The 12,032-nt window shown below is 31.0% G+C and overlaps 1 protein-coding gene and 2 non-coding genes across 3 annotated transcripts; all 3 read left to right on the top strand.

Annotated features, from left to right (window-relative positions):
• The first annotated feature begins 6,563 nt into the window (after nt 1–6,563).
• On the top strand, nt 6,564–7,211 carry LOC132748940 (uncharacterized). Its single transcript, XM_060738610.1, has one exon. It carries the CDS (start codon nt 6,564–6,566, stop codon nt 7,209–7,211), a length of 648 nt encoding a protein of 215 aa, XP_060594593.1.
• A 2,246-nt stretch (nt 7,212–9,457) lies between these two features.
• On the top strand, nt 9,458–9,549 carry Trnak-uuu (transfer RNA lysine (anticodon UUU)). Its single transcript is given in 2 exon segments — nt 9,458–9,494; nt 9,514–9,549. It is a non-coding gene; the product is annotated as a tRNA-Lys (tRNA).
• Nucleotides 9,550–11,117: 1,568 nt separating this feature from the next.
• Nucleotides 11,118–11,209, top strand: Trnak-uuu (transfer RNA lysine (anticodon UUU)). The gene is given in 2 exon segments: nt 11,118–11,154; nt 11,174–11,209. It is a non-coding gene; the product is annotated as a tRNA-Lys (tRNA).
• The last annotated feature ends 823 nt before the right edge of the window (nt 11,210–12,032 follow it).

Here is a 12,032-nt window from a genome sequence, read left to right as displayed (position 1 = left end):
TTTTCTATTTATTTTTGACTAGTTTTTATATTGACACTAAAATAACCAGTTATCTCACTTGTAACAAAATGATACCTTTAACTGTATTCTAATAATTCATAAAACTACAATGCCTCGTCAAAACTTTTCTTGAGTATATTAAGAAGAAATATAGTACTATTATAGATGATAATACAAATGCGTGTAGTTATTTTAAATCTGATTTCTATTAAATAGAAAATATATGTTTTAATAAAATAGTTTCAAGTATTGAGTCTACAAGATGCACTATAAAGAATAAAGGTCATGTATAGATGCCTCTACTTGATTAAGATAAACCATGCCTGAAACATGTTCTTATCAACCGTAAGATAATCTTAAGGGTAGTGTAGTTAATTATGCAATACAATAACAATTATTTAGTTCATCTGCCGTTTAAGATAATACCACAAATAGAAGTAATAACATAATAACGTTAGTGTTGTGAAATCATTCGTCCGACTTATTTTCTGAGGACCCATTTTAAGTCTTCGATTCGAAAAAGTCCACAGATGGTAGGCTTCTTTTCCTGGAATAGGTATCCAAATTGTGATTTGAACAAACCATACACACACACACATATTTACTTGGTTTTTAAAAAGAAATTTGATTTTAAGCGACCTTAAAGATACCATAGGTTAACAATCTTTGCATCACAACTCAGTTCACAATGTGACAAATGAAACTTTATTGACTATAATCATTTTTTATTGTAATTTCCTTTATTTTTCGTTGCGATGTTAGTGTGTGAAATTTCTTTTTGTCCCCGACAATTTGACAGAACACACAATGATGTACACATCTGAAAATCGAGTATTAAATACATCACATTCCTGTTCTGACTACTTGTTAACATAACATTGATGTTGAAAATAAATGCATTGTCTTTTTTTACCAACAGGGGAAATACGAAATCATTGATTTAAGTCTTCAAAGAAACATTTTATTTGTTTTATAAATATGTGAAATACTGATATATTACTATTTCAAATAACGACACTTAAACAGTCAGTTATTTAATGACCTAAGCAAATGGGGGTGGGGGCAGGGGAAAGAGATGTTGTGTTTATTCGAAAGTATCACATTGACATTTTTTCGTTGAATACATATGGACGACTGTCTTCTACATGTAGAAAAAAGACATGGCAAGCAGCCTATATGCTACTTTGATAACTGTTTTTAAATTATTACAATTCGCAAACAACTTAGTATCATATTAATTCTAAAATATACAGATAAATGATAACGTAGGAACTTCATATTTCTTTAACCTGAAAATAGTAAAAACAGCTATATTATAAACGAAACACTAACATTAAAACTTAAATTATGGAATTTAAAACTTTTACAATAGTGTCACAAAGTAACATGTGTTATCGGGTTTATCTTGGCGACATATTGATAGTGTTTACATTACAGGGACACTGTCCCACATCAAGCGCCCGGCCTAGCTCAGTCGGTAAGAGATCAAGACTTTTAAAGGCTGAAGAACCTCCTTGATATCTGAGGGTTCGGTGGTTCGAGTCCCCCGGTTGGGCGTACATTTTTTTACATTTTGTTTGTATTATATCATATATAAAAAAACTTTTTGTACTAATTGTGAGATAAAAAAATACACACTTGTTTCGAAGTATTTGGCAAATCTTTGTCACAGATCTTGGATTATTTTTTGTTCCCTTATTGTATTGTAGATGATGTTCTTGAGAATTACTCTATTTAACTTACTTCTGAAGATGAATGAGTTATATAAACAGTTAATCTTCGAAATCAGTATCATTAGCAATTATTGGACCCCCGTAGTAATCTATTCGCTTCCCCTTAAAACCTGCCCGGCGTTTGAAATAAGAAATTATTGATATTCCGCAATTATTAGTACTTAATTACAAATCAACTTTTGAAAAACAAAACCAGTCAATTTAAGAATTAATGTTGTTGTATTACATTTAAAGTAAAGGCACTCATCAATTAACTCTAATATGACTGCATATCTCGAATACATTTGCAATCAAATTTTTTATAATAAACGCGTTTGAATCAAATTTGAATCTTAAATTCTACTCAAAGTTTAACAAATATACTCGTATATGAATATAAGTTTCAGTTTAATTTTCTTATTTATAAAAGAAAAAAAAAAGTTTAAAATATTGGAGACAAGGGAGATTTATCGAAAGTGTGAAAAACAACCGCTGGAAAACATGTAAAACTCAATTGGACTGACACTGTTTATAAGAAATAATGCAATGTTGTCGCGAAGAACGCGTTAATATTAATTAAATTTAAGTTAGAAATGTTAAAAAAAGTCACTTGTAATGCTGCTGTTTATGTGAAACCCCGGGCCCGATTTGCATAGCATGAAAAACTGGAAAATGCCTATTTGTAAAAAATATGGGTTGAATATAGTAAAAAGTGAAAATTTGGGTATTTTAGAGGAACAAAAAATAAAAACTGTTGGTTGTGAAAATGGTGAAAAAAATTGGTTAATAAATGTTAAAGATTGTTACTGGACTTCAATTAAAGGGTAGCGTGGAGTTTTGGCATTTTTTTCCAACATCTGTTAAAAGAATTATTTTAACACCTACTGAAAACAAGACTGATTGACAATTTGATTAAACAGAATGTAGAATTCGAATGGATAATACCCAAGTTTGATTGTTTTAAGAATTTGGGAAAGAGGGTCAAGATTTAAGTGTATCTTATGAAAATAATAAATTTCAAACATAGGCCAAATAATAGACAAAATAAGAATGTCGTCGCATTGTTCTTAAATATCGATTATGGAAGACACAGGAATATCGAGAGACAAAATAGACTATGTGAATTATGTGATAAGCTAACAATTGAGGATGAATTTCATTTTGTACTGGAATGTAACATATTTAAAGATAGACGTATGAAATTTATTCGCAAAATATTAAGGCAGAGACCTATATGATGAAATTTGTTGAACTTATGAAAACAGAGAACAAAACGTTTACTTTTGTTAAGGCATTTAACAACGGCAAGAGTTTACTTAACCGTGTTTAAAATACAACACTCTCGTAAATATGATATGATAAATGTGTATTTTATATAAGAATATTATTGCCATGTACATGTATGTATATATTTTTGTATATGTCTATATGCTGTACCATGCATACGACTAATATAACCTTCTGTTCTGTTCTTTTCCTGCTTTTTAATTTTTATTTTTAAACCCCGGGAAATGGCTTAAAAATTGTTGGGGACCCCCCGGTATTTTTTGTAACCCCCGGGTTTTCCCCGGGGCGGTTTATTTTTAAATTTTATATTTCCCGGGATTTTTCCCGGGGCATTTGGGAATATAAAAAAATTTGATCTTTTTTTAGTTATTTCGTTTTAGTTCTTTAAAAATTTTAAAAGGATTATTATTTGGAAAAAAAAAAAAAAATTTTAAAAAAAAAAAAAGGGGTTTTTTAAATTCCAGCGTAGTAAAGTTTTCTAATTGATGGTCCCGCAAGGGATAAAAATCGAAAATAAATAAGTTTTTAAAAATAGGAATTTAAAATTAAAAATTTAAAAAAATTATCAAAATTCTTTTCAGTGTTCAAAAGGGGATTCAAAAGGGCGAAACATTACGTACCTGAAAGGTGTGCGGACTAGATATCTCAACATTTTAAAAACGGAAATTAAAAATGCGCAAGGGAGTTTAGAAAGTGATATTGATTTTAGTGACAAAGAGGAATATATTAATAGTGCTGAAAATGTGTTGAGAAAATGAATGTTTACCGGAGAAAACTTGAAAATCAAACTGATAAATTGATATGTGTACTTAGTGAAAAAGATGACGAGTTGATAAAATCTATTCTTGATGAAGATTGCACAATTTGTGAAGGAGTTGTGGATATGTGTTTCTCTCTTAACAAATTTAAGGACAAATTTGTGGATGCAAAACATAAAAGTGAAACGGTAAGTGCACATCAAAATTTTAAACTAGACAACATGATATGCAAATATATTGTTGTTAGTCAAATGAAACAACAACAGACAATTCTAGAAATGAACGAGAAGAAAGAAGCAATGAGATCATCGGTAAAGTTGCCAAAGTTAGACTTGCTATCATATAATGGTGATAAGCTTAAATGGTTGGAATTTTGGGACTCGTATGAGTGCACAATACATAAGAATAAATCGCTGTCAAATATTGAGAAATTCACATATTTGAGAAATAAGCTGTACGGAGAGGCAAAACGTGCTGACGAAAATTACATGTTGGCAATTCATATCTTGAAAGAACGTTTCGGGAATATACAAGAAGTGATTGATCTACATTACAATCAGATGATAAATGTAACTCCAGCCTATAACAGAGTTGAAAGTTTGAGAGAATTTTTCGACCAAGTTGAAAAACATCTTCGAAGTCTCGAAGTCCTGAATCGATGTATTTGACTCTATGATACGTTCAAAACTGCCTCAAGAAGTTTTGCTTCAACTTGAAATGCATAAAGGAACAGAGGATAAATGAACAGTGTCAAATCTCCGCGATAAGTTCAAAGCTAATGTGAATGCACTTGGGAAAGCGGATCAAAAGCTACCATTCTCAGAATCACGGAGATATAAACAAATGAATTCTCCTAACCAGCAGAAGCAAAGACGTAAAGTTTTCTACGGAAACCAGAGTACACGGGACCATTCAGGTAAATCTTTAAGTTCAGCTGAAGCTCTGGTTACAAGTGAAGTAAGAAATTTTGCTGACAAGAAGTTTAAGAATTGCCGGTATTGTGATAAGAAACATTGGTTTGATGAGTGCCCTACTTTTCGCACGATTGCAGAACGAAAAGGAAAACTTATAGGAAGCTGTTTGAAGTGTCTTAAATTAGGTCACAATTCCGCTGAATGTAAAGGAAAAAAGAATTGTGTATACTGTGTTAGATTTAATGTGCACCATCGTAGTTTGTGTCCTAAAAAGTTTCGATTAGGTGAATTTTGTGTTGTTAATCCTGAAATAACAGACACAATTAACAACAACGAAATCCATGAAGAAAGTGTTCTTGTGTCCTGTGATGAAAGTGTTTTAATGCAGACAGCAAGAACGGAAGTAAAAAGTCCACTGGGGACTACGAGTGAAAATGCACGTATTCTGCTTGATTCGGGATCTCAAAGGACATAATTATAATACAGAGTCTCTAGCGAGCAAACTTGGAGTAAAGAAATTAAAAGAAGAAGAAATAAAGTTAGTTACCTTTGGATCGGACAAGCCTAAGATAATTAAAACATATTCTACAAAAGTGTGCTTGAAACTTAGTACTGGCAAATACATTGAAATAAATGCCAATATTGTACCGGTAATTAGTGGAAACGTACAGAAAAAGCCAGCTAAATTATTTCCTGACGAACATATGAAACATTTGTTCACAAATTGGAACATGGCTGAAGACCTTTCATCAAATAAAGAGTCATCAAAAGTGGATTTATTGCTAGGTAATGATTATTACCTAGATATTGTAATGTGTCAAAGAATGGAAGTAAAACCAGGATTTTATCTTCTTGCTTCAAAGCTTGGTTGGATACTTACAGGCCGAATACAGGAAACAAGTGTATATGAAAATGAAACAAATATGCTTATTCTTACGCATGGATCAAATGCATGTGTAAGCACCACAAATGTGTTAGTGTTGATTCAGTTGTTCAAACCAAACCAGAGTTGGAAGACATTTGGAAGATCGAATCGTTGGGAATTACAGACAATCAAGATAATACAAATGATGAAATTGCTTTAATGAAATTTAAAGATACATTAAAATATGAGAACGGAATGTATCAAGTAACATGGCCTTGGAAAGAAGAAACTCCAGAACTACCAGAAAACAGAGAGCTAGCATTGGCTCGATTGAAATCAAATATAGCAAGAATGAAAAACAAACCAGAATTGTTGAAAAAATATAATGAAGTGATACAAGACCAATTTAGTAAAGGTGTAATCGAGAAAATAGATAGAAGTTTCGAAGAGTGATTTAGTGCATTATATTCCACACCATGCAGTAACTACCCCACACAAATCAACTACCAAATTACGTGTTGTTTATGACGCATCTGCAAAATCAGATAGAAACAATAAAAGTTTAAACGAGTGTTTATATCGAGGTCCAGTTATGATTCGTGATCTTTGTGGATTATTGATGCGTTTTAGACATCATCAAGTGGCATTGGTTTCGGATATTGAAAAGGCTTTTTTACAAATTGGCCTACAGCAAGATCAGCGGAATGTCACACGATTTCTGTGGATAAAATATATAAAAAGACCGATTGTCAGTAGTGATAATGTTCAAGAATTCAGATTATGTCGTGTTCCATTTGGTATAATATCAAGCCCCTTTTCGTTAGGTGCCACTCTTGAGAGCCATCTAGAATCATACAACAACAACATTGCTGACAAAATTAAAGGTGATATCTACGTTGATAACGTAATTACAGGTACAAATACATTGGAAGAAGCATATGATTTGTACAAGACTAGTAAAAGAATCTTTGCTTATGCCTCTATGAATCTGAGAGAATAGGCATCAAATAATTCTCAATTAAATGAAATGATTGCGACAACAGACCAAACAAAAAGTATCTCTATCAAAGTACTCGGAAAAACATGGGATACAAAAAACGACACACTTACTCTAAATGAATCATCTGTGTCGAGTGATGAAAGCATTTTGACAAAACGTATGATTTTAAAGCAGATTGCATCTGTTTTCGATCCTCTAGGATTGTTGTGTCCAGTTGTGCTGGAAGGAAAGATCCTTCTGCAATCAATATGGAAGAACAAATATGATTGGGATGATTTAATAGAGGATGATGACATTAGTGAAATTTGGTCAACTGTGAAAAGTGATATAAAATCGATTTCTGATTTTAAAATACCTCGATCCGTTTCACTGCAGAAATACGACGAAGATACAGAATACAGATTGTTGTGTTTTTGTGATGCTTCTGCAAAGGCATATGCTACGGCAATATATTTACATCAGAAAAGCAAGTTAGAAACAAAAGTTGATTTAGTGTTTGCTAAAAGTAGGCTTGCGCCTTTGAAAGAAATAACTACCCCAAGGTTAGAATTAATGGCAGTTTTGATAGGAGTACGCTGTTTGATATTCGTGAGTAATCAGCTACAGTTAAACATCAAAGAAAAATACTTATGGACAGATTCTAAGTGTGTTCTTCACACATTCACACATTCTTAAGTTGATAAAGTCAAATCTTTGAACCTAATCAAAGAACGGATTGTCAGGAGATTTATGTACGTATATTAATTGTGACTTCAAGCGATTCTAATGGGAAACACATTTTATTTCACTGATATTAAACAGATTGAAGGAAATACTATGGAGGAATATTAACTGCACATAAAATGACAGAAATTAGCATAAATGGAGAAAACGATAACTCTCCGAATTTCTCCTGCGAATATTGTTTTTCTTATTATACATACAAAATCCCCCATTTGTTGTTCTTGGCTATAAAAGTCCTGGAATCAAGCTGACTGAAGTATGCTTTAATACTTAATTTGTGTGGAAATAATTATTTAAGAATTATTTAATGCTAGACAATGTACATACTTCAATAGTATAAATTATTTTGTTGATACTACAGTTTTTTACAGGCAACGTTTAGCCATCTTAATTTGTTTGGCATTTAAACACAAGTTGTCGAATCAATCTGCGTCTGAGTCGGTGTCATATAAGGGGTGCCATAAAGTTTTATGACATAACATTGCTCTGTCCTTGAAATTGATGTCAGTTTTGCAACACAAATGTTACGAATGTGTCAAACCATCTTGACCAAGTTGTTTACTTGCATATGGCGTCAGAACTTCAACTATAAATGTTATGCGATGGCAACATGTGATGCCAAGTTAACAACGCTTCTGTTGAAACTGCAATTTTAGCAACTATTCATTCTGTTAACATGACTAAATTTAAAAATATGTAGCATTATGTAGGAAATAAATACTTTAGCAATATTAAAATATCATATTAATTTGACTGCATATAATTAATTAAGAGCCTTGTCTACTAACATTCTGGACAGTCCTCGTACAACTTAAATATTATTGCATATAAACATAAGTGCAGAAAGTAACGGTTTTGTACATCCTAATTTGTGTTTAAAAGGGAAAATATAATTGCGGCAGAATCCTCGAGGGACTAAAGAAATGCTATGATGAAATCTTTCACAATCTATTCTTACAATTTATGTGTAGTTAAAGACACTCAAGGGTGTTCGTGATAAACGCATTTATCAGAGATTTTAAAAATGTGTTCTGTTTATTATCAGGGAAAACATTGGTACATATTATAATATTTTGTTAAACATAAGAAAGTCTGGGCTTACATTCTTGCTGCAGAATCATTCTATCAGAATAATAGAGTGAAATTTTGTAGAAATATTATTAGGATTTCGAAACGACTTTATATCGTATTTAGCTGGCACATAGTGCAGTTTTAAATGCATTCTTGCTACAGAATTATAGAGTGATATTTTGTAGAAATATTATTATGATTTCAAAGCTACTGATTTATTCGTATTTAGTTGGCACATAGTTTAGTTTTAAGAGGATTCTTGCTGCAGAATCATTCTATCAGTATAATAGAGCGAAATTTTGTAGCAATGCTATTATGAGTTATCGAGAAAATCCTGAATATGTAATGGGACTGAACTGATTAATTTGTTCAAGAAAATGATAAAAATAGATGTATGTTTATTTTTCACTCTATTTAACGGTCAGTATTTTTAATAATATATCCGAAAAGGGTGCAAAAAATGTTTATCTGAAGTATCATATTGACATTAGTTAAGATTTTTAAACGAATAAACGACGGCGACTGTTTTCTAATTTTGCAAAACTTTTCGTGAACTGTGGTAAACTACCTTATGTATCGTCATTATAATTGATGAAATAAATAATATTGTCGTACAAATTTATCCATGTTAAATACATTTCAATATCACAAGGTCAGCATTTTCTGATCATGTAAAGACATCATATTAGTCATTTTACTGAATTTCTTTTTTCTCCGAGTTGACAAGGAATAAGTGACAAACGAAATTTGAGCTATATACATGCACTGCATAATATCATTCAGAAAGCAAATTCGTTTTCTGAACTGTCACTTTTGTGTTTATTTGTCAATGTAATTTTAAATTCAAATAATAAAACGTGTATGTCATACTGTCATACATATTGCTATTTGCATATCAAAGTTAAAAATAAAAACAAAATCAATATAAAGTTGTACATATCTCAGATAAAACTTCCTATTCATTAAAAGTTAAATAACAGCTATTGTTATAAACGAATTTTAACATTTAACTTGCCGTTTAACTTTTAAGAAATAAAATAGTATCACAAAGTACACACGTTGTTATCAGATTAACTTTTTGATAATATATATCATGATAAATTTTAGGGATGTATGTGATATCAAGCGCCCGGCTAGCTCAGTCGGTAGAGCATCAGACTTTTAAGGCTGAAGAACCTCTGATATCTGAGGGTCGTGGGTTCGAGTCCCCCGTTGGGCGTACATTTTTTCATTTTGGTTGTATATATATATATCATAATTATATAAAACAAAATTCTTGTACTAATTGTTAATAAAAAATACACACTTGTTACGAGTATTATACAAAATCATTGTCACAAATCTTGATTTTGTCTTTGTTCCCTTATTGGTATTAAGATGATGTTCTTGAATTACTCATTAACTTACTTATAGTTCGCACATAGAGTAGTTTTAAATGCATTCTTGCTACAGAATTATAGAGTGATATTTTGTAGAAATATTATTATGATTTCAAAGCTACTGATTTATTCGTATTTAGTTGGCACATATTGTAGTTTTAAGTGGATTCTTGCTGCAGAATCATTATATCAGAATAATAGAGCGAAATGTTGTAGCAATGCTATTATAAGTTCCAAGCTACTTATTTATTCGTATTTAGTTTGCACATAGACAATGTAGATTTAAAGCATTATTGCTGCGGAATCATTCTATCAGAATAATAGAGCAAAATGTTTGAACATATAAGTGTGACTTCAAATCGACCTATTTGTTCGTATATATTTTGAACATCGACAATGCAGTTTTAGATGAGTTCTGTCTGCAGTATTGTTGTGTCACAAGATGTCTGAAATGTGCAAACTCTATTTGTGTTTTCATTTTAAACATTGACAACTTCGCTTTAGCATAATGTTGCGTCCCCTTGAACTAACAGCTATCGAGAAAATCCTGAATATGTAATGGGAATTACTGAACTGATTTATTTGTTCAAGAAAATGATAAAAATAGATGTATGTTTATTTTTCAGTCTATTTAACGGTCAGTATTTTTAAAAATATATCCGAAAAGGGTGCAAAACATGTTTATCTGAAGTATCACATTGACATTAGTTAAGATTTTTAAACGAATAAACGACGACGTCTGTTTTCACAAAGGAAACAGGATTGCCTAGATGGTACTTCACTAGAAAAATTTAGCCAGTCTAATTTTGCAACACTTCTCGTGAACTGTGGTAAACTACCTTATGTATCGTCATGTATCGTCATAATAATTGATGAAATAAATGATATTGTCGTACAAATTTATTCATGTTAAATACATTTCAATATCACAAGGTCAGCATTTTCTGATCATGTAAACACATCATATTAGTCATTTTACTGAATTTCTTTTTTCTCCGAGTTTACAAGGAATAAGTGACAAACGAAATTTGAGCTATATACATGCACTGCATAATATAATTCAGAAAGCGAATTCGTTTTCCGAACTGTCACTTTTGTGATTATTTGTCAATATAATTTCAAATTCAAATAATAAAACGTGTATGTCATACTGTCATACTTATTGCTATTTGCATATCAAAGTTAAAAATTAAAACAAAATCAATATTAATTTGTACATATATCAGATAAAACTTCATATTCATTAAAAGTTAAATAACAGCTATTGTTATAAACGAATTTTAACATTTAACTTGCCGTTTAACTTTTAAGAAATAAAATAGTATCACAAAGTACACACGTTGTTATCAGATTAACTTTTTGATAATTTATATCATGATAAATTTTAGGGATGTATGTGATATCAAGCGCCCGGCTAGCTCAGTCGGTAGAGCATCAGACTTTTAAGGCTGAAGAACCTCTGATATCTGAGGGTCGTGGGTTCGAGTCCCCCGTTGGGCGTGTACATTTTTGTGTTTCTCTGTTTTTTTATTGATATTTTCTTGCCTATCTTAATATAAATAATAATCACTATTGAAAAAATAAATTAAACATAACAATATGTTTCGTGTATAATAGAAACACTTTCTGATACAATTTTGAAATTTATCAATTTCTTTTTTAATGTTTAACGTTCTTAAAATTACTAATAAATTCATTTACTGCAGATGAAAAATACATGCTTGATACCGTGATTGTTTCAAATGTATCACCAAACTCTTACGATATTTACCATAAAGGTAATTGAGGTAAATGTTTATTTCATTTATTTATTATTATTTCCCTTCAGGTTTGTTTCATTATTTTTTTTTTAATTTTGGAACTATGCAATGCGAATATTCTCCACTAGCACCACCTTGTTTAGTGATAAGGTTTCAATACTTATAAAATCGGTAACAATAAAACGTGTAGTGATATTTAGTCAAATGTTCTCATTATGAAGCAATAAACAAATGTAACCATAATCATTAGGTATAAAAAGATAATCTAGGTCTATTTAAAACTGTGTATCAAATGTAAATGATAAATTAGTCCCCGAGAGACAATATTTGTACAATGATTTTCTATTTGATTATACATCTTCACATTGTTTGTGTAGTTTATTTCACCCCTGAGTATCTTACATGAAATATATTATCAGAGAAATTGCTTATGGGTTCTGATAGGATAAGATTTGATAAAAGCGTAGCTCGCTACTTTCCGACCGAAATTTGACGACATCTCAGATCTTGGTGATTTTTTGTATGCAAACATATAGATATGTGAGCTTTACTTCTGCAGTATT

Source organism: Ruditapes philippinarum, unplaced genomic scaffold (genome assembly GCF_026571515.1).
Source record: "Ruditapes philippinarum isolate M1 unplaced genomic scaffold, ASM2657151v2 ctg1772_1_1_1_1, whole genome shotgun sequence".
Classification (NCBI taxonomy): Eukaryota; Metazoa; Mollusca; class Bivalvia; order Venerida; family Veneridae; genus Ruditapes; species Ruditapes philippinarum.
This window is presented reverse-complemented; position numbering and strand designations above follow the sequence as displayed.

What these genes read in the sequence shown, in the direction of transcription:
- LOC132748940 (XM_060738610.1), top strand. Translation starts at nt 6,564, where the DNA reads ATGATTGCGACAACAGACCAAACAAAAAGTATCTCTATCAAAGTACTC.